Below are 24123 nucleotides of genomic sequence, written 5' to 3' on the forward strand. Positions count from 1 at the left end.
TGCCCAAAGTGGGGCCCGTGGGCCAAACATGGCCCGCCAGAACAATTTTGTTGGTCCACCAGAGGGTGACCTACTTTTGCATCTGGTTAATGCTAACTCTCTCCCATTCATTCTCAATGGTAAACATGGATGCAGTACACTTTTTTTTTAGGGGGCGCTGTTTCACTCCTTTAACAAAGTTAAGGAAACACTGTTGTAGTATCTTGGTGTTTATCAATCACAGCGTTGTAGCATCAACTTTCACAGTTTTCCAACTTTTATTACAAAGATAGTTGAGTTCAACAAAGGCACGTGTTAAAAATTGACTTAAAGCAGCACTAAGTAACTTGTTTACCCTAATAAATCCTTCCCGTAGTCCCTCTGGGGGTAATACAAGTGTTTATGGGATGAGAGGGGTCTTTCATCTCCCCCTGGTGTCTCTGGCCAGAAAACCATGTTTGCAACTTGACTGCCACCAGACCAGAGCAACCAATACACACTAATAGAATCAGGAAGAAGAAGCTAACATGCTAACTGGCAAAGCTAACTGCGGGTTAACGTCACTTTAAACAGTATTTACAGCAAAGTTTGAGTGGACAAAATATTTCCATTGTATAATCGGATGTACAATATCCCTCTCTCCCTTTGCCTTTTCTGTCAGTGTAGTATTTACTCTCCAAGACAATTAATAAGTTAAAAAATCGTAACTTGCTACTACACCTGCAGTTGCGCTTATGGCCTCTAGGGGGAAGAGTTACTTAGTACTGCTTTAAACTGAACTGACACTTTCAAAATGATCAAATGTGGCATTTTCTTTGAGTTAACAAATGAAAAAGGTAAAGTCACTGTAGGTAGGCTACTGTAAAACTCTGTTTACATTTTGCACTATATTGCCACAATTGTTGATTTTTGTTCAACTAAAACTAGGATTTCACCATAGTTAACATTTGTTTTAATGTAGCATGTTACATGCATGGATATGCGTAGCCTCAAATGCAAATATTTACCGAAAAATAAATAAATAAAGTAGCTACTATAATTTGCAGTTATATGTGTTTCATGCTTGATATCGCCGTGTTTGGCCCGCGACCCACTGGCGTTTTTTCATTTTGGCCTCGGAGACAAAAAGCAGGAATGTGATTGTGCATTTCCAGTGCACAAGGTTAAAAAGTGGCTGCTTTTCGGAGTTGTTTTGAAAGTTGACTCGACATCCAGAATAATCAGAAGACCCTTTTAACAGGTGGTGACTTCAATATTGTTTTGTTTTTTTAATCCATCCAAATGCAAAGTTACTTCTGATTTCTTTAGTGCAATTTTGTCCCTTTTTCCATGGATTTCACATCCGAGCAGAATCACCACTTCTTGTGCTACATTCATTGACAACATTATCACAAATGAGGTGGATCACATTGTTCGAAGTGGTTTATTGTTCAATGACGTCAGCGATCACTTGCAGTCCCTGTTTGTTGGAGAGATCAGTGAGTGTGACATCTTATCAATTGTAAACACATGTAAAAAATAAAACCTCCACAGACAGTGATGGACTAGACATGACCATTATTAAAAGAACTATTGACTGCATTGTTAAACCACTGACTTTCATAGTTCGTAATCTGTCCATACAAACAAATGAAAGTTGCAAAAGTAATTCTCCCGTTCAAAAATGGGACGAGCACAAATCTAACCATTGCAGACCTGTGTCGCTGCTCTCACAGTTTTCTAAAGTAGTGGAAATGGTTTGCTCAAAAACTAGCAAACTTTTGGGATAAACATGAATGAATCACTGAGAAACAGTACGGATTCTGTTCACAAAGATCGATTAGTAGAAAATATAACAGCTGCAATTGAAGGAAAAGAGTACACTGTAGGCGTGTACTGTGTATTGACCTACGCAAAGCCTTTGACACCATATATCATGAGTTGTCACTGTCAAAATGATTCAACTATAAGATTAGGGGTATGACACACCAGTGGCTTCAAAGTTATATCACAAACCCTAAACAGTATGTACATATAAATGGACTAATTCTGAATGTAGAGAGGTCATATGTGGGGTTCCGTAAGGGTCTGTTTTAGGGCCTTAGCTTTTCATTTTGCTTATTGATGACATTTGTGACTCAACAAACAGATTACATTTTTTGTTGTTTGCTGATGACACCAGTACACCAGGAGGTCATTTGTTGGATCTATCCGAAAGAATTGAAGCAGAAATGTTAAATGTGAGAAACTGGTTTAACGAAAATAACTTATCTTTAAATTGGGACAAAACAAACTATATGATTTTAATATATAATCATAGCGAATTGAAAATGTGAAAATCACAATTGATCGAGTTGGTATAAAAAGAGTCAAGGAAGTTAAGTTTCTAGGTGTTGTTTTAGACGAAAAATTAAATTGGAAAGCTCATGTTGATAATGTAAAAAGAAAGGTCAGAAAACGTATTGGCCTTTAATATAAATTTAGAGATTTGTTTGATTGTAGCTTGTTGAAGATGCCTGGTGGCGCAGCAGCACACACCCAATTATCAGGGATTTAATATTAACGTCCTTTTAACCCCGTTACACAAACAGCAGAGATGAAATCCTGAGGCTCTCAAACCGGACACCCTCCGGCCCATAAACTAATAGGGGAAAGAGGGGCAAAATACGGTAGTTTCCCATAAGCTGACAGCTATGCACATGACCGTCCCATGTAATGAATGGGAGTGTGTTTGAAAGTGCGAGTGTGGGACGGATGGAAATTAGCCCAAGGCTTCCATCCAGTGTGGCGTGTTTACATGCATACATTGACTTTTGTTTGTAAAGCCCGGATGAGGCGGCAGACTTGTTTATTCAAATACGTTTATGCATAACGTTACTGTCTGGCAACTGGTCCCTTGTTGGTGTTATTGGTGTCTTATAGATGGTTTTCCGTTCCCATGATCCTCTGCGCCGCGCCGCCATTTGGTGTGGCGTTCGACAATGTTTATGCACGACTCGCATGCACATTTCATGAATAATTGTGTCTACGACGGCCGTTCTGTAGTCGCTAATGTGTTTTCTTTCACTCACAATGAGCCATGTGATGGATATGCTAACATAATCATGGTGATGTACACGTGCACGGTAATCATAACAGTAAAACACGTAGGCCATAGCGTGCTCTTAAACTTGTCCATCGAACCAAACAAACAGCCGTCATGTGAGCGGTTAAACAATGAGGAATGGCTGTATTTATAACGTGTATCAGCGCCAATCTGTGCGGCGTTTACCTCCTGATGAACCAAGAGAGTAACGGTGGCCGCCTCGCTCTCGTCTCCCCGGCCGCCTCTCGCTCTCGCCGGGTCTCACTTTACAGGGACGGCCTGGGCTTCCTCCGTGATTTGTCTGAGTCTCATCTCTCTGCTAGCTGCTAACTGTACCTGGTTTGCGTTTGGCAGCAGCATGAAAAAATATAAGTCTATGAGCTCATCGTAGACTTGCTTTATTTCATGCTAGCAGCTAGCCCCGTTTATGTGTCAGATAACAGCTGACAGACCCTGGCAAAACCAGGGAACATCAGCCAAGACATGAGACTCAGACACAGAGCGGAATAAGCACAGGCTGCCCCGCAAAGTCAGACCCGACACCCGGGACGAGCGGTCGGTGGCCATAGTTTAAATCTCTCGTACGAAAGTTTTGATGTTTCTGTTACTTAGTGATGAATTACTTTTGGGATATTGAGACGTTTTCTCTTCGTCATGTCGGGATCAGCCCCACACAACACAGGTGAGAGCACTATTTCTTCACCATATTATCAATGATCCGAAACACAAACAATTAGACCCTTGACACACACGATGGCGCCATATGGAACTATGCGGGAGTGTGACGTCAATGGAAAACCATCTATAAGCCCATTAAGGCTGGGTATATAGTGCGTATGCAAGACACAATAATAAAAAGCTATTCATTCATTCATTGATATTTGAGTACATTATTAAAATCATCATATGTGACTGAGAAAGGACTATGTGTGCATGAAACACTCCAAATTCAGTGTATTTGTTAATTTTAAAGGTTTGGTAATTCTTAGCATTTATTGTTATGTCATTTGTAGTGGCTATAGTTTTGTAATGGCGGGGGTGCGGCCCGACTACAACATGTGCGGGGGGTTGGGAACCACTGGTCTATTAGGGAGGACTTTTTTTTTTTTTTCAAATGCGGAGACTAACTCACAGCTAGTTACTTCTATAATATTTGTCATGAACACTGCATCACCGTGTTTAGTGGCGGTGGCACAGTTGGTAGAGCAGGACGTTTTACATCATAAGGTTGGGGGTTTCGAATGCCACTTCCTAAAAGTGCACACTGTCGTTGTGTCCTTGGGCAAGACACTTCTCCCACTTTGCCTCCAGTGTCTGCGTACACTGGTGTATGAATGAGTGAATAGGTTGTTCCTTGCTGTAAAGCTCTTTGGGCCTAATAAGATATAGCGCTATATAAGTTGAGACGATTTACCGTTTGACTATTTAGTCCTGACTCTGGGACCAGCAGGAGGAGACCCCGCCCTGAGGCTCTGGGAGCTTTGGCGTGTGGCATAGTGAGACTTCAACACAAGCTATGTGTGTTAATAGTTTTGTTCCATTTCTTATCATGAAAAAGAAATACAATGAATACTTCTTGGACAAATGAGAGCCTTCACAAACGTCTCAAAAGAAGCTTGGACTTACAAATACGTAAAAAAACAAAAAAAACAGGTAACTTTCAGGTAACTTATTGTGATAACTATGATATCTATCTATATTAATTAATTAAACATGAATTAATTTACATATAGCATTAAAAATAATAGAGCTGCTACTTAAGGCAGTACTAAGTAACTCGTGCCCCTAGAGGCCACAAGCGCAACTGCAGGTGTCGTAGCAAGTTGCGATTTTTTAACTTATTAATTGTCCGTGAGAATAGACAAAGACAAAGGGTGAGCGGGATATTGTTCATTCAATTACACAATGGAATTTTCAATCAAACTTGACTGTAAATATGTTGGCGTTAGCCCACAGTTAGCGTTGACCGTTATCCTGCTAGCTTCTTCTTTGTGATTCCATTAGTGTGTGTTGGGGCATCAGACCCGGAGGCAGTCGAGTTACAAGCACTTAGTTCTGCTTTAACAGAAAGCATAAGGTTTTTTTCTCCCAAGCAAAAACAAATAACAATTAACATTTAAAAAAAAAGAAGAAGAAACTTATGAGCTGCTTTATTGAATTGGCAGTTGGAAATTATTACGAAACATTTACGTTTTAGGGGGGGGGGGGCAGCAGCTTCACTCAGCCAGTGTTAATTTTGACAACATATTTTAATTTAGTTTTAGTCTTAGTCTTTTGACTAAAATGTAATTCAATTTTAGTCGAGATTTAGTTAAAAAAAAACGTTTCAATATTAGTCTAGTTTTAGTCGACTAAAATTAAGACTAATTTAGTCGACTTATATTTATAATATTCATTATAATCATATTTAATCTTGTTCCTCTGCTTCATGGAGCTGCTCCACATGAACAAAGCTCAGAGCTGATCCTTTGGCAGAGAATTTACATGATCTGAGGCTCTTTCAGACGCTCAATAGAAGTTTGGATGATTTTAGTCTCTCCTTTTCATTTTATTTAGTCTTATTTTAGTCGACAAAAATATCTGGACATTTTAGTCATAGTTTTAGTCTCATGAAAAACTTTTAATTTAGTTTTAGTCCAATTTTAGTCACAAAAATATCACTTTGACTAAAATTAAGACTAAATATTTTAGTCGACGAAATTAACACTGCACTCAGCTCCTCCAGAAACTGGGAGGAGGTGCTCGTGAACGCGGACGGACCGGCGCGCGCCCCCGACCCTTAACTCTGACGCCTACATCCGGGCACTTTACCGAGCTCGCTCTCCAACATGGCGGCGTCAGGTGAGGTTTATGTGGCTCAAATTTCTGTGCGCCTCGTAGCCGGATTTGAGTGGCATTTTCTCCGTTTCTCTGTCTTAACTTCACTTTGTGCTTCGCGAACATCTCCCTTCGCGGGCCGGCGTCGTTGTCCCGGCTCTGCGGACCGGTTTAATCGGTTGTTTTGGTTCGCTTAAAGACGAGCCGGACTCGGGGGGCGAATGCGTATGAACGAAGCTACGACTTGCACAACACTTTACAGCTCCGTTTTCTCCGTCCTTTCCTCTCGGCGCCTCTTCGCTGCGGCTGCTTTGTTTCTGTGCACGTGTGCGTGTGCTTCAGTGCGCGCGCGGACCCCTGTGTGTCGTTTTAGTGGGTGTTTTGTAAGTGCGCTAAAAGCTGGCACGTTGCACATCCGTAGCGGTAGCGGCGGCAGCATGTAGCTTTCTCCATGAATGCGCTCAGGGTTGAACCGGTGTTGCGGCGAAATCTGCGACCGAGGAGGTTTGGGCTGGTGTCCCGCTTCTCCGAGTTTGGGCCGCATAGGAAATCCTCCCGCCCTCCCCTCCCTTCTATTTATCTACACACACGGGTGTTACTCATTACTTATAAGAGAACGAAGAGTTTATTGTTGCGAAGGACTCGTCGCAGAACTCTGCATAACGTTAGTGTGTTAGTGCTAGCTAATGCTAACTCCGAAATGGCAGTGACCGCGTTTAGTGGCGAATAAAAGGGACAGTTATCATTATTTTTTAGTTCTAATGTGGATTATTGTTCGCAACATGTACGAGCTGTTGCTGCTAAAACATTACAGAAGCTCTGAAATGTGTAAATATGAGCGTATGGACGGTTTTATGATGTGCCGTACTGTCGAAGTGTCCTACAGCGCCTCCCGTAGTCCCAGTTTCCGCTTTGTCGCAGATTTGGCCCTAACACCGGGCCGAAGTGCGCAGCCTGGCTCTCCCCACGTGTGTGCCCGCCTGTCTGCCGCTGCTTCCCGATCTGCCCCGTTACCCTTCCCCACCCCCCGCTGCTCGGGCGGTACCGATCCGCGGCGGAGGACGAGGAGGTTTTTCCCCCTCGGGCCGGATCCCAGGCACCGCGTTCCCCGCTGCGGTTCCCCCCCCCCCAGCCGTGCCCGGTGATGGCGCACTTGGATCGGTACTAGGCTGCGCGCGCTAGGCCCTAAAACCAAGCCAGCTAAGCAGCACACAATACACGCGCGCGCGCACAGAGCTCCCCCGTGAGCGGTGCTGCTGACTAAGCCCGGCGCAGAGCAGAGGTGGGGAGAGCTGCCAAAACAAGTAACATGGATGCTAGTTCATAGTAGTAGAAGTCACGGGGAATCATTGGCTCGTGTTTGAAAACTGAAATGAGACGGATCTGAAGGCTTCATTTATAGATCAGAACATTTCATCAGGTACAACTAGCATGGATTCTTTATTAGTTTATAGTGATCAGTTTATGACCACGATCAAATCTAGAAGCTTCTCGGAAAAAGCAATAAAATAGCGGCAAATTTTTTTCCAAAATGTGCTGAAAAATCATCAAGAATACAATGGAAAAAGTGGTAAACGGAAACAACAGCAACAGTGCAAAAAAGCAGCAAAATTGTGCAATAGGACTGAAACAACTAATCGATTAATCGACAACTAATCGATTAATCGACAACTAATCGATTAATCGACAACTAATCGATTAATCGACAACTAATCGATTAATCGACAACTAATCGATTAATCGACAACTAATCGATTAATCGACAACTAATCGATTACTGAAATAGTTGTCAACTATTTCAGTAATCGATTAATCGGTTTCTAGTAAACACTGAAATAGAGCAAAAAAGACATGAAAATTAGGTATTTTGGATGAAAACCTACTTTGTTTTTAAAGTGAGGGTCTGCAGTGTTTTGTACATTGTTTAATTCATAAATATCTGTCTTTGTCTCGTCCAATCAGAAAGCAGAATTGGCACAAATAGCCTTGTACAAACGTTTACTTCAAGTTTACTCCATCAACATGTCCTCAAGCGGCGTCACTTTAGCTTTATGTGGTCAAAAAATGGAAAAAATACAATTTCCATGCACCTTTCACAGTCAAGCGATTAATCGATTAATCGTAAAAATGATCGGTAGATTAATCGATTGCCAAAATAATCGTTAGTTGCAGCCCTAGTCGGAACATTTCATCAGGTACAACTAGCATGGATTCTTTATTAGTTTATAGTGATCAGTTTATGGCCACAATGAAATCTAGAAGCTTCTTGGAAAAAGCACTAAAAAGCTCCCAAAATGTGCTGAAAAAGCATCAAGAATACAATGGAAAAAGTGCTAAGTGGTCAAAACGGAAACAACAACAGTGCAGAAAATCATCAAAATTGTGTAATAGGGCTGAAACAACTAATCGATTAATCGGCAACTAATCGATTACTAAAATAGTTGTCAACTATTCCAGTAATCGATTAATCAGTTTCTAGTAAACAGACTAAAGTAGAGCAAAAAAGACATGAAAATTATGTATTTTGGATGAAAACCTACTTTGTTTTTAAAGTGAGGATCTGCAGTGTTTTGTACATTGTAAATTTCATAAATATCTGTCTTTGTCTCGTCCAATCAGAAAGCAGAATCAGCACAAAGAGCCTCCTACAAATGTTTACTTTAAGTTTACTCCATCAACATGTCCTCGAGCGGCGCCAATTTAGCTTTATGTGGTCAAAAAATTGAAAAAATACAATTTCCATGCACCTTTCACAGCCAATCAATTAATCTACCGACTATCTTTACGATTAATCGATTACCAAAATAATCGTTAGATGCAGCCCTATTGTGTAAACTATAAATGACCAAGCTTCAAAATACAAAAGGCTGAAATAGAGAAAATGTGCTAAAGGCGGGGGTTAAATATATTGGCGTGAAAGTTCTGGTGTTTCTAAAGATTAATGTTGCGACTGGGACTTTTATCTGGCGTTGAAGTTTATGTCCAAACAGGTTTAAACTATAGGATCTGGCAACAGGAAGAGCGGAGATAATTGTCTTGAGACGCAGATGGATCGTATATATGTAATTCATAGGGCTGGGCAATGAATGGAGATTTAATCGAAATCACAATCTCTACTTTGGTCGATCTCAGTAATCGTCATGGGACTTTACAGTCGACCGGTTTACAGCCGTTTCTTTGGCACAAACTGTACCTAGTTTGGGAGTTTGGACGAGACGATGGACGAGTTTTGTGCGTTAAATTAAACCAAAGGAAAGTTTTGTTTGAGCTGAGGTTTGAATAAAAGATGTGACTAATTTAATGAATCGGCAAGATGTATTTAATCTAATATGAAATAAATAGGGCTGAAACGACCAATCGATTAATCGACGACGAATCGATTATTGAAATAGGCGACAACTATTTTAGTAATCGATTAATCGTTTTCTGGTTGACACAGACTCAAATGGAGCAAAAATGACATAAAAAAAGTAGTATTTTTGATGAAAATCTACTTTGATTTTGTATTTAGGGTCTGTAATGTTTTGTACATTGTAAATTTCATTCATAGAGCCTTCAAAAAACATGTCCCTTTAGTTTACTCCATCAACACATCCTCAAACAGCGCCACTTAAGCTCACAGCCAAGCGATTAATTGTAAAAATACTTGATAGATTAATCAATAACAAAATAATCGTTAGTTGCTGCCCTAGAAATAAACGAAATCAAATCCAAAATCAAGACTGATCGATATGGTGAAAATAATCGTGGTTGTTTTATTTACAAAATTGCCCCGCCCTGGTAATTAACATCGCCATACGCTCACTTTAAAACAAAGGAATTTTCCGTGACTAATTACTGAAAGATTTGTCAATTTCATGTCGATTTAGTTTCTTAGTTGCTTCACCCCTTTCAAAAATGGAACAAAATGAGGGAAAATCATGACCAAAACATCGCTTTAATGCTTTAGGGTGGGGTTCTCAAAAAAAAAACAATGTGTAAAGATGTGCTATAGGACCACACACCCCCCCCCCACACACACACACACACACACACACACCCGCACATGTACACAGTCAGTGGCATGTTGTGAGTGTAGCGGTAGTAAACAGTGACCTGGCGGGTTTTTTTTTTCTCCCCCCTCCGTGTTTTGTGGAGACCGAGGAATGCCCTGACGTGTGGTTTTTGGTTCAGTAAAGCCTTTGGTCAGCTGCAGCCGCCCCTGGACGCGCTTCAAAACAGAGCTGCTTCTAATCAGAGCCCACAGAAAGCCCGGGATATGAAAAAACCCAAAACAAATCTGTGTTCGAGCGGTATCGCAATAATAATAATGCGTTGGTTTCATATAGCGCTTTTCTGGACACTTAGACGCTATACATTGCAATATTCGTTCTCTCCATACTCTGTGGTGGTAATATATACGTATATGTCACACAGGAACTTAAAAATGTGCAGAAGTTCCATGTTAGTCTTGATCTCTATCCCCCTTGCATTCTTTTGCTCATTGTGCAGCCCTTCCCTGTGACTGCAAAATTCCAAAACATGACTTCAAGCGTAAAGTTACAAATAATGACACTTCAAAGCCACGGTGCCATTTTTTTTTTACACCAAAATGTATTTCTTTTTAGAGGTCGACCAAAGCTGATAGTAGAGAATTCAATCACTGAGCTAGTTTTAGTTTCTGCTGTTGTATTTTTGATCGCCCAGCAAAATGCAGCGACTCGCAACAGTATGCTAATGCTAACGGCAACTAACGAGACAAACTATGACTGAATCACCGTAATAACATAATATTGACCTCCGCTTGAGTGGTCGAATATTTATGTTTTCACAGGATTATAGAAAAATACTGGCATTGGCCTTAGAAGAACCCACATGGTCGACCTCTAGTTCATTTTTTACCATCACTGGCCGTCTGTCCTTCAGTGTCAAAATCTGACAGAAAAGAAAGAATCATTATACGAAACGAAACCTCATGGATCTTGATCTTTTCCCCCCCACATGACTACTTTTGCAGAATGATTTTACGCTACAAAAAGAAAAAAAGTCCGGTATAGGGCCTTTTTAATTCTTCTAACAGTGAGTCAAATCTGCACAAAGAAACTATTCCTAATGCTTCCCACAAACACCACACTACTGATGTTCTTGGTCCTGTAATACTTTCCCCTTTAGTTTATTGCAAGTAACTACCATCCATCCACCTTGATAAGTCTTTGAGGCAATGTCAGCGAGGAGTTTCCGCCTTTGGTCCGACCCATGGCCTCCCGTGCGTTCCTGACCCAGTGCCCTGTGTCCGTTACTGCCACAGACACTCCCACTGCGGTTGTAAAGGTCGATCAGCCTCTTATCTCCGTCTGACCAGCTACACATCTGTGTTACTCAACAGTGTTAAGTCTTTCTTTTCCCAGAAACCTAAAGGCAGAGGGCGGTTTTTAGTGGTTAACACGGCGCACCGTTTAGTGAAGTTCAGAAACTGTTTGCTAATTGTCATAATGATTGTACTTTAGCCATTGTTAGACCTATCAATGCTGGCAGAGGTTTTGCTTTGCTCACCGGTTGTTCCCTCCTGTTTGGTTTCTCAGCAGCGAAGAAGAAGAGTAAGAAGGGGAAGACCCTGACTCTGACCGACTTCCTGGCAGAGGACAAAGGGGGCAGTGGAGGAGCGCCGCCCAGTTACCCCACGAAATCCACGAGCTGGGCCGACGAGACCGATGACCTGGACGGCGATGGTGAGCTCTGAGACGGTTTGTTTGTGTGTGTGTGCGGCGGTTAGCCCTCAGGGGGGAAAGCTGCGGAACCGGTAACACTTACAGGAGGAAGTTTCACTGGGAGACTTTATTTATTTGATCTCGACTGTTAGAAGTAGCACTTGCTGGTATTTAACATTTGGATTTCCCTCTGAGATGAAAGCACAGGCACAGGTAGGGACGGGCCTGTTGTCTGCAGCTAACGGAAGTCTCTCTCCGCTTCAGTGTCGACGTCGTGGCACACGGAGGAGGACTCGTACCGCGCTCCGCCCATCGACCGCTCCATCCTGCCCACGGCGCCGCGCTCGGCCCGGGAGCCCAACATTGACCGCTCCCGTCTGCCGCGCAGCCCGCCCTACACTGCCTTCCTGGGGAACCTGCCCTACGACGTCAGCGAGGACTCCATCAAGGAGTTCTTCCGCGGCCTGGCAGTGAGTACAGGAGCTCTGTTGTGTATGATGGACTTTTACTGTAGACTCTCACAAATACAATCATTGGTCATGTTTTCAAGTGTTTGTGAGATTAAGACGGCTTTCAGCATCTTCTGAACTTGTTTAAGTTGTGCACAATACAGTAAAAAGTAGGGATGTGTGATAATTATCAGCCCATCTGACGCCATCACCGATAAAATGTTCGCCCCATGATTATGAGCTCTAATTACATTGATTGTGCGGCTCCAGCTCGCTGCCTTTCTCTCAGCAGCGCCACCGCACTCCCCCTGCAGATTCATGACAGCAACTTTACAGCAGCAGATGTGCACTTTCCCAGAGACACTTCTGCACCATTTTAGCTGAAAAATACAAAGAAACAGCTCGTCAGGTTTACTTTGTGGGATTTTCTTGGCGAGTATTAAAACGTATATATTGGAAACCTTATGGTATGAGCAATAAGAAAAACAATGTTTCCATTTGCCTTTGTCATTTGGTAAATTTGTGCAATTACACCATATTTCCATTAGAGTAAATGGGGAGTTCTGGTCATCGCTATGGTAACTCCATAACACGTATGAAAAGGGTTTCATTTACTTTTTTGATTGGAACGACCAAATCGAATTTTCTGCCAAATTTCCTATGTTTTTTTACTCCCCCTTATATTTATGGCACTTTTTTTTTCTGATTGCTTATTTAATTAAGTTTTCAAAAATGTTTAGTTTTGATACTTTCCACAAAAATGCGGCAAAATTCCAGTGAACCGGACTAACCGCTGTGCAGGCGCTCTCCGTGAAGGAAAAGACTTTTTACAACCTTCAGCAACATAAGAAAAATACTAAGAAGGAAGGAGCAGGAGTAGCTCATTAATGATCTATATTTATACCCAGGCATGTTTTCTGAGATTATCGGTAGCGTTAAATGATCAATTTATCGGTTCAAATTTCCATTATCGTGCATTACTAGTATAAAGTCTGCTGAATGCTATTTTATAAAGATTCAATATGCCATTGAACATTGACTGCCAAAATTAAGCACAGTTATATTATCAAAACAAATGCTACTTTATGTTTCTCCTTTATATTGTGATAATCATGATCTACCATTGTAATGGTGGAGGAAACACATAAAAGACCTCCGTGGAGTTCACGCACCGATCCCATACTTGTCTTGGATATCGGAGCCGATCCTGGGGAAAATACAACATGCATCGAATCCAAGTGGAGACAGAGCTTATGGTTTTTCTAAAGAAATTGGTGTTGGTCTGATACCGTCCCATCCAATACTTGGGTTCAGAATAGGGCTGTCACGGTATGAAAATTTTACCTCACGATTATTGTGTTTTTCAAATTAATCTATTATAGAAAACGCTATTTCAATGGCCGCCGCCTGGGCGCCGCCATGTTTATTTCCCATACCGACTTTGAAGCTAAGCAGGGACGGGCCTGGTTAGAACTGGGATGGGAGACCGTTCCTCCGAAGCTAAGCAGGGAAGGGCCTGGTTAGGACTGGGATGGGAGACCGTTTGGGAACATCAGGAAGCCTGGCGACAGTAGTGAGTTTGTGCGTGGTGCCGGCCCCCACGTTGCGGTCCCGCCGCCCGCGGCCATTGACCACGGGTCCATATGGACCGCGGTGCTGCTGTCCGAGGACAACCCGCCGTCACAACAACGCGAGTGCGCGAGATCTGACTGCCGTGCGTGTGCGCGCATTCAGACAGGGCGATGTGTGTGTGTGTGTGCGCGTGTGCGCGCGTTTGTGTGTGCGTCGGTGCGTGTATGTGCGCGCGCGTGCATCACAACAGGGCGGTGTGTGCGTGCGTGTGCGCGCGCGTATGTGTGCGCGCGCGCATCAAAACCGGGCGATGTGTGTCATTTGCTTTCACGTATTGTGAGCCCAGAGGTACATTTTATTCTAAAGCAGCTTTGAACGCATTGCCAATTTTATTGTAAGGTTATAAATACTGTCTAACAACGATCATTAGGCTATTTCATTTCAAAACCAACTTATTTTTTTTTACATTGTACACTACCGTGACGCACCAAACCACGGGTCCTGCACCGTGAACCGACCCGTTACAGCTGAACCCCTCATATTTATCCATACTTATTCCACTGTCTCTTGAATTCTCTTCCCTTTTAGTGAACATATTGTCGTTGTGGTTTATAAGAAAGGAGTGCGGGTGCATCAAACACTCAAATTGCAGATTGTTTGAAATTATTTTTAGCATTAATTATTTTAAACATTTGTATTGGCCATAGTTTTTGGAATGGGTTGGGAACCACTGGTCTACAGCTGAACTGTGTGACGGGTTGGACATTTCTTGGTAATAACTCATAATCTCAGACTATCAAATGTGCTAACTAGCGAGGCCCGGCCGAAGGCCGGGTCTCAGCTAGTATGTTCAGAAAGCATTGATAGTCCTACACAAACTGAATACAGACAAAGCCTTGTCAAAAGTGCAACTTTTCACACCAAAGTAAGGGAACTATAACCAGTGTTAATTTTGAAAACATATTTTAATTTAGTTTTAGTCTTTTGACTAAAATGTAATTTAATTTTAGTCTAGTTTTAGTCAAAAAAATCTTTTCATTTTAGTCTTATTTTAGTCGACTAAATTTAAGACTAATTTAGTCTGCTTTGCTTTTATAATATGTATAATCATATTTAATAAAGCTCTTCATGTTTCTGCTCCACATGAACAAAGCTCAGAGCTGATCCTTTGGCAGAGAATTTACATGATCTGAGGCTCTTTCAGACGGTCAATAGAAGTTTGGATGATTTTAGTCTCTCCCTTTCATTTTTATTTAGTCTTATTTTAGTTGACTAAAATATCTGGACATTTTAGTCAGAGTTTTAGTCTCATGAAAAACTTTTAATTTAGTTTTAGTCCAGTTTTAGTCGTCAAAAATATCACTTTGACTAAAATTAAGACTAAATATTTTAGTCGACGAAATTAATACTGACTATAACGATGTGTTGTTGATCGTTTCGAGGTATTACATGTACTATTTATAGCGCCAGAAATGAAGAAGAATATTTTAGAACTCGATTAACCGTCTATATCAGGAAAATTGTTCTCAGTTTGTGTCCTTCCAGTGAGCTTTCGCTTTGCAGATTTGGGAAAATGCCATCAGACAGTGATCATTGTTAAATTCATAAAACTGCGGCGAGAGTGAATCTATTGCAATCTGCCACCGGGAGCCCCGTAACGCATTGTGCCATCGTGCGGAGGTATCCGGACACGGCTTATGCTGGCGGCGACTCGTTACATTCTCCCTCAACCCAAAGTCCCACATCAGCATTTTAGCTAAAACGCTAACGTTAGCTTACTGCTATAGAGCTGAGACGGTCACGCAGGAGAGTCAGAGGTTCAAAGTCTTGCTGCTTTAGAGACACTTTTTCTAGCATGTTCCACAAACAGGGAAACTGTCTCTACCAACTGTCCTTCAGCTTTCTTAAAATACCCAAAATATACCCAGACTTCAGACTTGGTCCTCTCTGAAGGCTGATAGATACAGAGTACGAGTCCGATACCACAGCAAGTGAAAAACAGTAACGAAGCCTGTAAAAATATGCCAAAAACCTACAGCACATGGATCATTATGCAAATGAAACAAAGTCTGTACTGGGACGGATGCTGCTTGATTCTACACAGGTAAAAGAACAAAATACAAATGTGATTATTCGGGGTTCATTGTCTGCAGAGTCCAACAAACACTATTGGCTTCATTTGCCAATACCAGGAAAATCTGCACCGGAACAAAACTAAAAATAATGTAGCATTTTTGGCCACTGCCTGAGCCTCCAAGTGTTTGTTTTAGTTCTTAAAGAATTGTAATGATCCGATCACTTTGTTGTGATCTGTTTATATGAACGGAGCCAAAAGCCTGGGTCATGTTGAATGTTTTTCCATTAGGCTTTATTGATATATTTGATAATTGAAATGTAATGTCTCGTTTTGATTGATCTCACAATGAGTTGGAGGAAGTATCCCCTGTGATTCTAACCTCATGCCCTCTCCCGTCTGCCTCAGATCAGTGCGGTGCGACTGCCTCGGGAGCCCTCAAACCCAGATAGATTGAAGGGCTTTGGGTACGCGGAGTTCGACGACGTGGACTCATTAATGAGAGCTCTGAGCCTCAACGAAGAGGTCAGACTACAGTCACGTCACGTTCATGCACCGTGAGAATGTTTTTACAATCAGTTGTGTCGTCCAACAGAATCTAGGAAACCGGAGAATTCGGGTCGATATTGCAGACCAATCAAATGACAAAGGTAAGTGTTTTTCTGTGTTTCGAATCTCGGTGTTGCATGTTTTGTCCAATTGTTCTACAGTGTATATACTGTATCTGTTTTCTCGGTTCAGTGACTGTGGATCATTTAGTGTCTGCGGCGCACGCTCCTGTGCTGTATCTTGACGTTCCTGTTTTTTTTTTACAGAGCGGGATAATGGTTCGATGGGGGGCAGAGGCAGCCGGATGTCAGACATGGGCCCAGACAGGACGGACTCTGACTGGAGAGCTCGACCCGCGGGAGACGTGGACGACGGGCCGCCGAAGAGAGAGGATTCTTACGGCGAGAGTAAGGACTCCAAACACGTGCCCTTCACCCTAACTTCTGCATAGACCCTCAACGTTACATCTGCACCCAATCTTCAATCTGTATGACGCTTTCTAGTTTAGACCTTAAAGGATCTATATCATGCTATTTTAGCCATTCCAAAGTTAAGTATAGGCATGTATATGATATATTTATCACAAAAATGAGTGCTCCATAGCGGTAGAGGCACAATATAAGTGTTTTCTGGAGGTATTTTTCAAACCCGGAAGACACAACGCTTCGATTCAGTTAACTCCGCCCCCTCTCTCTGCACATACTTTACCGTAAAATAAATAAACAGCAATAAGTGAAGATACTTCGCGATGCAGTTATACGGAGTTGACATCTGCAACACAGTTTCATAAATGGCTAACACACACATGCTAATATGCTAACACACAAGCTAATATGCTAACACACATGCTAATATGCTAACACACAAGCTAACACACGTTTGGATTGACTCACCGCTCTGCTCCATCGCTGTTTACATTATGGGACTCGCGTTGGTTATAAAAGTTAATCCACTTTGATTCTGGCGAAGGTTCACCAAACATCCATCAGAGACAGTCACAGAAAAACAATATTTTGGTGAAAGTCGCTGAATCCCGGAGAAAAAAACAGCTGAGTGGCCTCTTCCTGAAAAAGGTTGAATAAACTCCCGTCCTCGTAGCCAAACGCGCTTCTTTTTCTCTGTGTCATTATCGTTAGTTAAGAATAAAGAACAGGTGTGTCCAGAATAAGTTATAACGAGCTCCATCTTCAGCTGCAGCGCAAACATGACTGATCTGTTCAGACGCTCAGGGGTGTTTGTTTTGGCCTCAGCTGACCTGGAAGCACCTCGGGCACATCCTTTTTTTCTCTTTGTTTCTCTCTTACAACAGAAATAATGAAAAAGCTGTTTAACAAATTAAAATCAGTCGAGCACTTCCGTTCCTCTGTTACGACACAACTGAACACTCAGTCGTTCACCAGGAGAGGGCGGAGCCTCAGAGAGCAGGATTCAGGAGGATTACTGAGAGCTGCGTGAATGAAGCTGCAAACCACTCTGGGGGTGTTTTTGATAAGGAAATAGCATAACAACATGGCTAAAAGCTCTAAAAAGTCGATTTTGCATGATATAGGACCTTTAACACGTTGAGCAGTTATATAGGCATTTTGTCATGTTTGAGCAAGTACTCAAGTCTTGATTCTGCGTTATAAATGAGCCACGAGTGTCATCTTCTCTTTACACCGCTCTCCTCTGATCATCTTCCCCTTGTGTCCAATTTATCCGAAGCAAATGCATTTTCAGTCCCTGATACGTGCGATCGTCATTGTGAGTGTGTGAGAGAAAAGAGCTGTGCCACTGGAGAGCCGAGCTTTAGCTTCCACAATGTTCTAATGTAGTTCTACTTCTGAGCCACAAAAGCATTTCTATTGACTGACCTTTTTTTTTTTTCCTTCAGGATCACGAGACCGTTACGACTCGGACCGTTACAGAGACGGCCCCCGGAGAGACATGGACCGATTCGACAGTGGACGAGATCGTTACCGTGATCGCTATGACGACAGAGGAGGTCTGAGCACAGGCTAATTTAGGCTGACGACAAACCCAGACTGTAATGTGACTAACCCGTCTGTGGCGTTCAGGTTTTGACTCCCGCGGAGGAGGAGGAGGAGGCTCCCGGCGCACGTTCGGCAGCAGCTTCCGGCGCGACGAGTACGACTCCCGCGGCAGCAGCGACCGATACGGCGACAGAGATCGCTACGGAGAGGACCGGTACGAGAAACGGGACGAGCGCAAAGAGGACAAAGGTGAGGACATGCCACTTTCCATTCCACCACGTTTCTAATAAGAGGTTTATAACATGAACACCTCCGTCACTCTCCCAGGCCCCATACAGAGGCCGAAGCTGAACCTGAAGCCCCGCAGCGTCCCGAAGGAGGAGGAGGGCAGTGGGGGCACCTCCCCCACCCCGGCCCCCGCCCAATCACGCTCCTCCTCCATCTTTGGGAACGCCAAACCTGTGGACACCGCGGCCAAAGAGCGAGAGGTGGAGGAGCGGCTGAAGAAGCAGGAAGAGCGGCTGCAGAGGCAACTGGAGGAAGACAAGGGCCGAGCTCCGGACAGGAAGATGGACAGGTGGGTTACTACTACTACCGCTACTGCTACTGCTACTGCTACTGCTGCTAGTGTTACTGCTACTGCTGCTACTGCTACTACTGTTACTGCTACTACTGCTGCTACTGCTGCTACTGCTGCTACTGCTACTACTACTGCTGCTACTGCTACTGCTACTGCTACTGTTACTGCTACTGCTGTTACTGCTACTACTACTACTGTTACTGCTACTACTGCTACTGCTACTGCTACTGCTACTGCTACTGCTGCTAGTGTTACTGCTACTGCTGCTACTGCTACTACTGTTACTGCTACTACTGCTGCTACTGCTGCTACTACTGCTACTGCTACTGCTACTGCTACTGCTACTGCTACTGCTGTTACTGCTACTACTGTTACTGCTACTACTACTGCTGCTACTGCTGCTACTGCTGCTACTGCTGCTACTGCTACTACTACTGCTGCTACTGCTACTGCTACTGCTACTGCTACTGCTACTACTGTTACTGCTACTACTACTACTGCTACTGTTACTGTTACTGCTACTGCTACTACTACTGTTACTACTACTACTGCTGCAACTACTACTACTGCTACTACTACTGTTACTGCTACTGCTGCTACTGCTACTACTACTACTACTGCTGCAACTACTACTACTGCTACTACTACTGCTACTACTACTACTGCTACTGCTACTACTACTACTACTGCTACTGCTGCTACTACTACTACTGCTACTGTTACTGCTACTACTACTGCTACTACTGTTACTGCTACTACTACTGCTGCTACTGTTACTGCTACTACTACTACTGCTACTGTTACTGCTACTGCTGTTACTGCTACTACTACTACTGCTACTGTTACTGCTACTACTACTACTGCTACTGTTACTGCTACTACTACTACTGCTACTGTTACTGCTATTGCTGCTACTGTTACTGCTACTGTTACTGCTACTGCTGCTACTGTTACTGCTGCTACTGTTACTGCTACTGTTACTGCTACTGTTACTGCTACTGTTACTGCTACTGTTACTGCTACTGTTACTGCTACTGCTACTGCTACTGTTACTGCTACTGTTACTGCTACTACTGCTACTGTTACTGCTGCTACTGCTACTGCTACTGCTACTGTTACTGCTGCTGCTGCTGCAAGTACCACCATTACTTATCGAGGTTATTAATACAATGACAACAGTATGGTGCAGGTCACTTGAGCGCAGTTTTCTAAATGTTTTCCCAATGATACACACTTGCCATTCTCCCAGAATATGGCTCATCACCACCAAAGGTAAGCACTGGGTAAAATATGGCAAATGTGTGTTTGCTTCCGTTTCCAGGCACGATATATTTGCCCCGTTTTGCAATCTTCCTCATCCAATCAATGTTCCAGTGCGTGTAGTTCCTCGACTTCTGCGCATCCAAATAAACCAAGTCATTCCGTAGCAGTGGTTGTACTAAGCTTCAGCTGCACAAATCCAATAATCACTTACCGAATGAAGAATGAAATCCATGTATCTGCATCGGGTCAGGTTTTTGCGGGGATTTTTCGTGTGGTGTGTTTTCAGTTACTGTATCGAATAATAAAAGTGCCTGCACAGCTTTCATAAATTGTCACCAACACACTTTAGTTTGGAACATTTGCATAAACTTTGGTACAAAGCAGCTGCACTCCTAAGTGAAGACATTGTAAAGACCACATCCTAAAAAATTGGAAGAAACTGTACCTGATCGAACAGAACGAATGGGACTTCACATCAAAATTGTCCTAAATCAGCTCACCAAACGTGTTGTAAACCAGTGTAATCATAATGAATTCAGTTTTGTATTTTGTTTTTTTGGTATAGTCCTCATTGACAGGTTTAGTACCTTTGTGTTCTACACTATTATAGTACTTCTGAAAGGGATAATAATGGTCCTCTTGTGTCCTTAGGGACCCGAGCTGGCGCAGTGAAGAGTCCCACACTGAGAGGTCCGAGAGGTCCGAGAGATCCGAAAGGTCCGAGAGATCCGAAAGGTCTGAGAGGTCCGAAAGGTCTGAGAGGTCCGAGAGATCCGAGAGGTCTGAAAGGTCTGACAGGTCTCGCACAGGAAGTGAATCATCACATCAAGGTAGCACCTCTGGGAGAGGTATCCTACAGATTTATTCCCCACTCATTTTAGTTTTTACCTAATGTTTCCCGAGCCGTCCGTAACTCCACGCTGTCCCTCTGTCCAGGCTCCCAGAGTAAAGACGAGCGTTCGGGGGAGAATGAGGTGTTCAGTGGAGAGGGAGAGCCCTCATCTCCCACCTCCCCTCGGCCCCCGGCTCCCGCCTCTAAAGAGCCCCTCAAAGTGATGCCCGCGCCCCCTCCCAAAGAGAACGCCTGGGCCAAACGCAGCGCCGGCTCCGGGACCAGTGAAGGAGACAGGGGTCAGCCGATATCACCCGGCGGCAACACCCCGCCAAAAATCTGGTACGTGCCTCTCCCGTCCTTACTGTATGTGGACACGTTAATGAGACTGGAGCCTCGGTCAAAGTTCTGAAGTTCTCTTTGTCTTTCCCTCCAGCTCTGGGGATGAACTAGGATCTGGAAAAGGTAAGTCTCCCCTGGAGGCGGGGCGTGTTGCTTATTTCCTAGGGCGCTCTGGCGTGGCGTGGTGTGGTGCTGGGTGCAGAGGGGTGTGTTTCCACTGGTCCGTGCGGTGATGCCTCTGTAGTGCAGTGAAGTGAGCCTGAGTGACCCCTAACCCTGAAGCCCTAAAGCTTGGCTCTTGCTGTGTGTGAGTGTAGTGTGCCGGACTAAAGGTGCCCCGGTCAGTACTGGCCCAGAACCACTTCAACCACCGTCATGGCTCTGGTGCAGGTTTCTTCCGTTTTCCTTTTGAACAAAGCCATCGAGAAGTTGTGGAGTCATTTCAAACTTTATAAAGAAGAAGCTTTAAACCGATTAATAACCGACTCCTCCGCCATAAAAAGTGAAACGTAAAGTATGCAGTATTCGAACGTCCCACTAAAGCAGTATTAGTGACTGAGTTGGGCCGAAAGGTGAGAGGTTCGTGGCTGGGCTTCACAAGTGCTGACCTGAGCACCTTTCCTCTGGACCCCCCCCCCCCCTCACTGTTACGTCTGGTTTCTCTTTAAGATGAGAACAAGGCTGACGGCATGCGGCGGGGGCCCCCACGAGCTCGGGGTGGCTCCACGGGGCCCGGGGCCGGCAGGGGCCGAGCAGAGGTGCCTAAGGAGCGCAGGAAGGAGACAGACAGGTCAGAAAGAACCAACATCAGAACAAGCTAAATCTAAACGTTCAGAGCAGTGAGAAGAAGCGAGTTCCACTGCTGCTGAGCGACGAGCTGGAGAACCATGTTCAGGCTTTAAACGTTGGACGTTTGTCATGGCACTTGTGGTGTTTGATGAATTGTTTTATTACCTCTGAGACAGGAAAGAGCCACGAAGAGACAGAGACTCCAGACCCGCTCCAGAGCCAAAGAAATACGAGGAAACCCCAACTCCCGTAAGAAGTAGACACATTACTTTATCACAATATTCCGGACATGAAAAAACTACTTCTTACGCAGGACAAATTCCTAGCACCAAAAATAGTGTAGCCACAGCTGCCCTGGGGCCTTTCTGAGAGCCACGGGTTTCTAGTCGCCAGAGCTGTCGACTTGCAAGACTTGAGTCGCTAATTTGAGACTTGACTTTTGATAAAATGGACAAAGAAAGTCTGTTTTTTTTGCCCTGGGCTCGATCAGAGCGCCCTGCAGCCCTCTGCGGCGTCCAGCGAAAATAGACTCCTTGGCGCCGTACGGCCTCGGTAACCAGACCCGCACTGCACCGTGGCTAATGTGAGCCCCGACCGTCCAGGATTCAATGTGAGCCCGGGCTTACGCCGACACAAAAGGGGAAAGAGTGACGCAAACCCGATAGCTCCTAAGACTTTATTTTTCTTCACGTGTACGAATCGAATCATGCTCTTTCTCCCCCCACAGAAGTTCAGCTCAGCCAGTAAATACGCCGCTCTGCTAATGGACGGAGACCAGGGCGACGACGGCGAGGACAACGAATGAGTCCTGGCAAATTATCAACGACAAAACAAACCAGACGGGCGACACGCGCTTCCTGGAACGAGGAGACGGAAAACCGCAGAAGAAATAATAATAATCACCTTCGCTTCACTCCCTCACCCTCCCTCTGGACACGGCAGGTTCACTGTAGACTGGACTGTTTTAATGCAACCGCAGTAGCTCGTACAGAAAACAAATGCGACGGTAAAAAGTTGGAATAATTGTAATAAATAAAATAAAAACTGGGGTAATGAATTTGTACACGTGTCGATCCGAGATGGGCTGATGTTTTACTTTAGGCATGATTTTAAAGGGGAGGAGGTAATGTGCAAAATAAACTTTATTTTTCTTTTCTTTTTTTTCTTTTAGCCTTTACTACGTTATAAAGCTGTTCCTGTCGTCAAAAAAAAAACTGACCTGGATGTGTTTTTGTTTCATTCGTGCCGGTTAAAGTGATCTTTAAATCTCCGATGAGCTTTGTTTTTGCCTCCTGTTCTGTTCCCTCCCACTTCAGGCTTCCCACTCTTTTTTTATTTATTTTTACTCAGAAATCCCACAGGCAAAAATAACAAGCTACGGCTCGACGGAGGCCAACGAGCTGTGTGCTAACTGACCATAAGACGCACATTTTGAATGAATATTTAGCATTTTCTTCCATTTAAACTACACACCCATGTCCAGTACGCACATGGATAACTCTCCTCAGTCACGCTTTAAACTCTTAATGCCTGAACCCAGCACATTTTTTATCCAGTTTGGCTTTAACCAAATCTAAAAGCTTCTTCAAAAAGGGGATGAAAATGAAACGAGGCAACAAAAACACAATGAAAAAGTGATTGAAAAGCAACTTAAGGGGGTCAAAGGTGCCAGAAACGCAACAATAACACAAAGAGGCAACAAAAACACGACGGAAACATGACACACAAGCAGTTTTGTAGGTCTGAGCTTTCAAATGAGGCGTTACACTGTCCTCTAGTCTGTAAGCTCCAGTGGAGGCGCTTTTAGATTTGGGTAAATCGAACTGGAGAAAATGCGCTCGGTTAAGGCGGAGGTTGAAGCCCTATCGCCAGAATGAATTATGTTTTCTAGCAAATTAAAGCAGTACTAAGTAACTTATTTACCTTAATAAATCCTTTCCGTAGTCCCTGTGGGGGTAATACAAGTGTTTATGGGATGATTGGAGGGTCTTTCATCTCCCCCTGGTGTCTCTGGACAGAAAACCATGTTTGCAACTTGACTGCCACCGGTCCGGAGAAAGCAATACACACTAATGGAATCACGAAGAAGAAGCTAACATGCTAACGGGCAAAGCTAACTGTGGGCTAACGCCACTGTAAACAGTATTTACAGC

The 24123-nt window shown here is 43.6% G+C and overlaps 1 protein-coding gene across 4 annotated transcripts; it reads left to right on the forward strand.

Annotated features, from left to right (window-relative positions):
* The first annotated feature begins 5814 nt into the window (after positions 1-5814).
* Positions 5815-23014, forward strand: eif4ba (eukaryotic translation initiation factor 4Ba). Of its 4 annotated transcripts, none has more exons than XM_079582178.1 (15): positions 5815-5884; positions 11425-11568; positions 11812-12017; positions 16051-16167; positions 16238-16292; positions 16458-16598; positions 18065-18175; positions 18249-18413; positions 18492-18741; positions 20659-20855; positions 20944-21181; positions 21276-21304; positions 21851-21971; positions 22147-22219; positions 22698-23014. In XM_079582178.1, the coding sequence occupies exons 1-15, from the start codon at positions 5872-5874 to the stop codon at positions 22773-22775; spliced, it is 1938 nt and encodes a 645-aa protein (XP_079438304.1). In that variant the 5' UTR covers positions 5815-5871; the 3' UTR covers positions 22776-23014. The 4 variants fall into 4 exon arrangements, with proteins under 4 accessions (XP_079438304.1, XP_079438303.1, XP_079438305.1 ...); XM_079582177.1 differs by having other exon boundaries at positions 5841-5884; positions 11422-11568; XM_079582179.1 differs by having other exon boundaries at positions 5841-5884; positions 11422-11568; positions 20659-20837.
* Positions 23015-24123: the final 1109 nt, after the last annotated feature.

This window comes from Gobius niger (assembly GCF_951799975.1).
Source record: "Gobius niger genome assembly, chromosome: 24".
Lineage (NCBI taxonomy): Eukaryota > Metazoa > Chordata > Actinopteri > Gobiiformes > Gobiidae > Gobius > Gobius niger.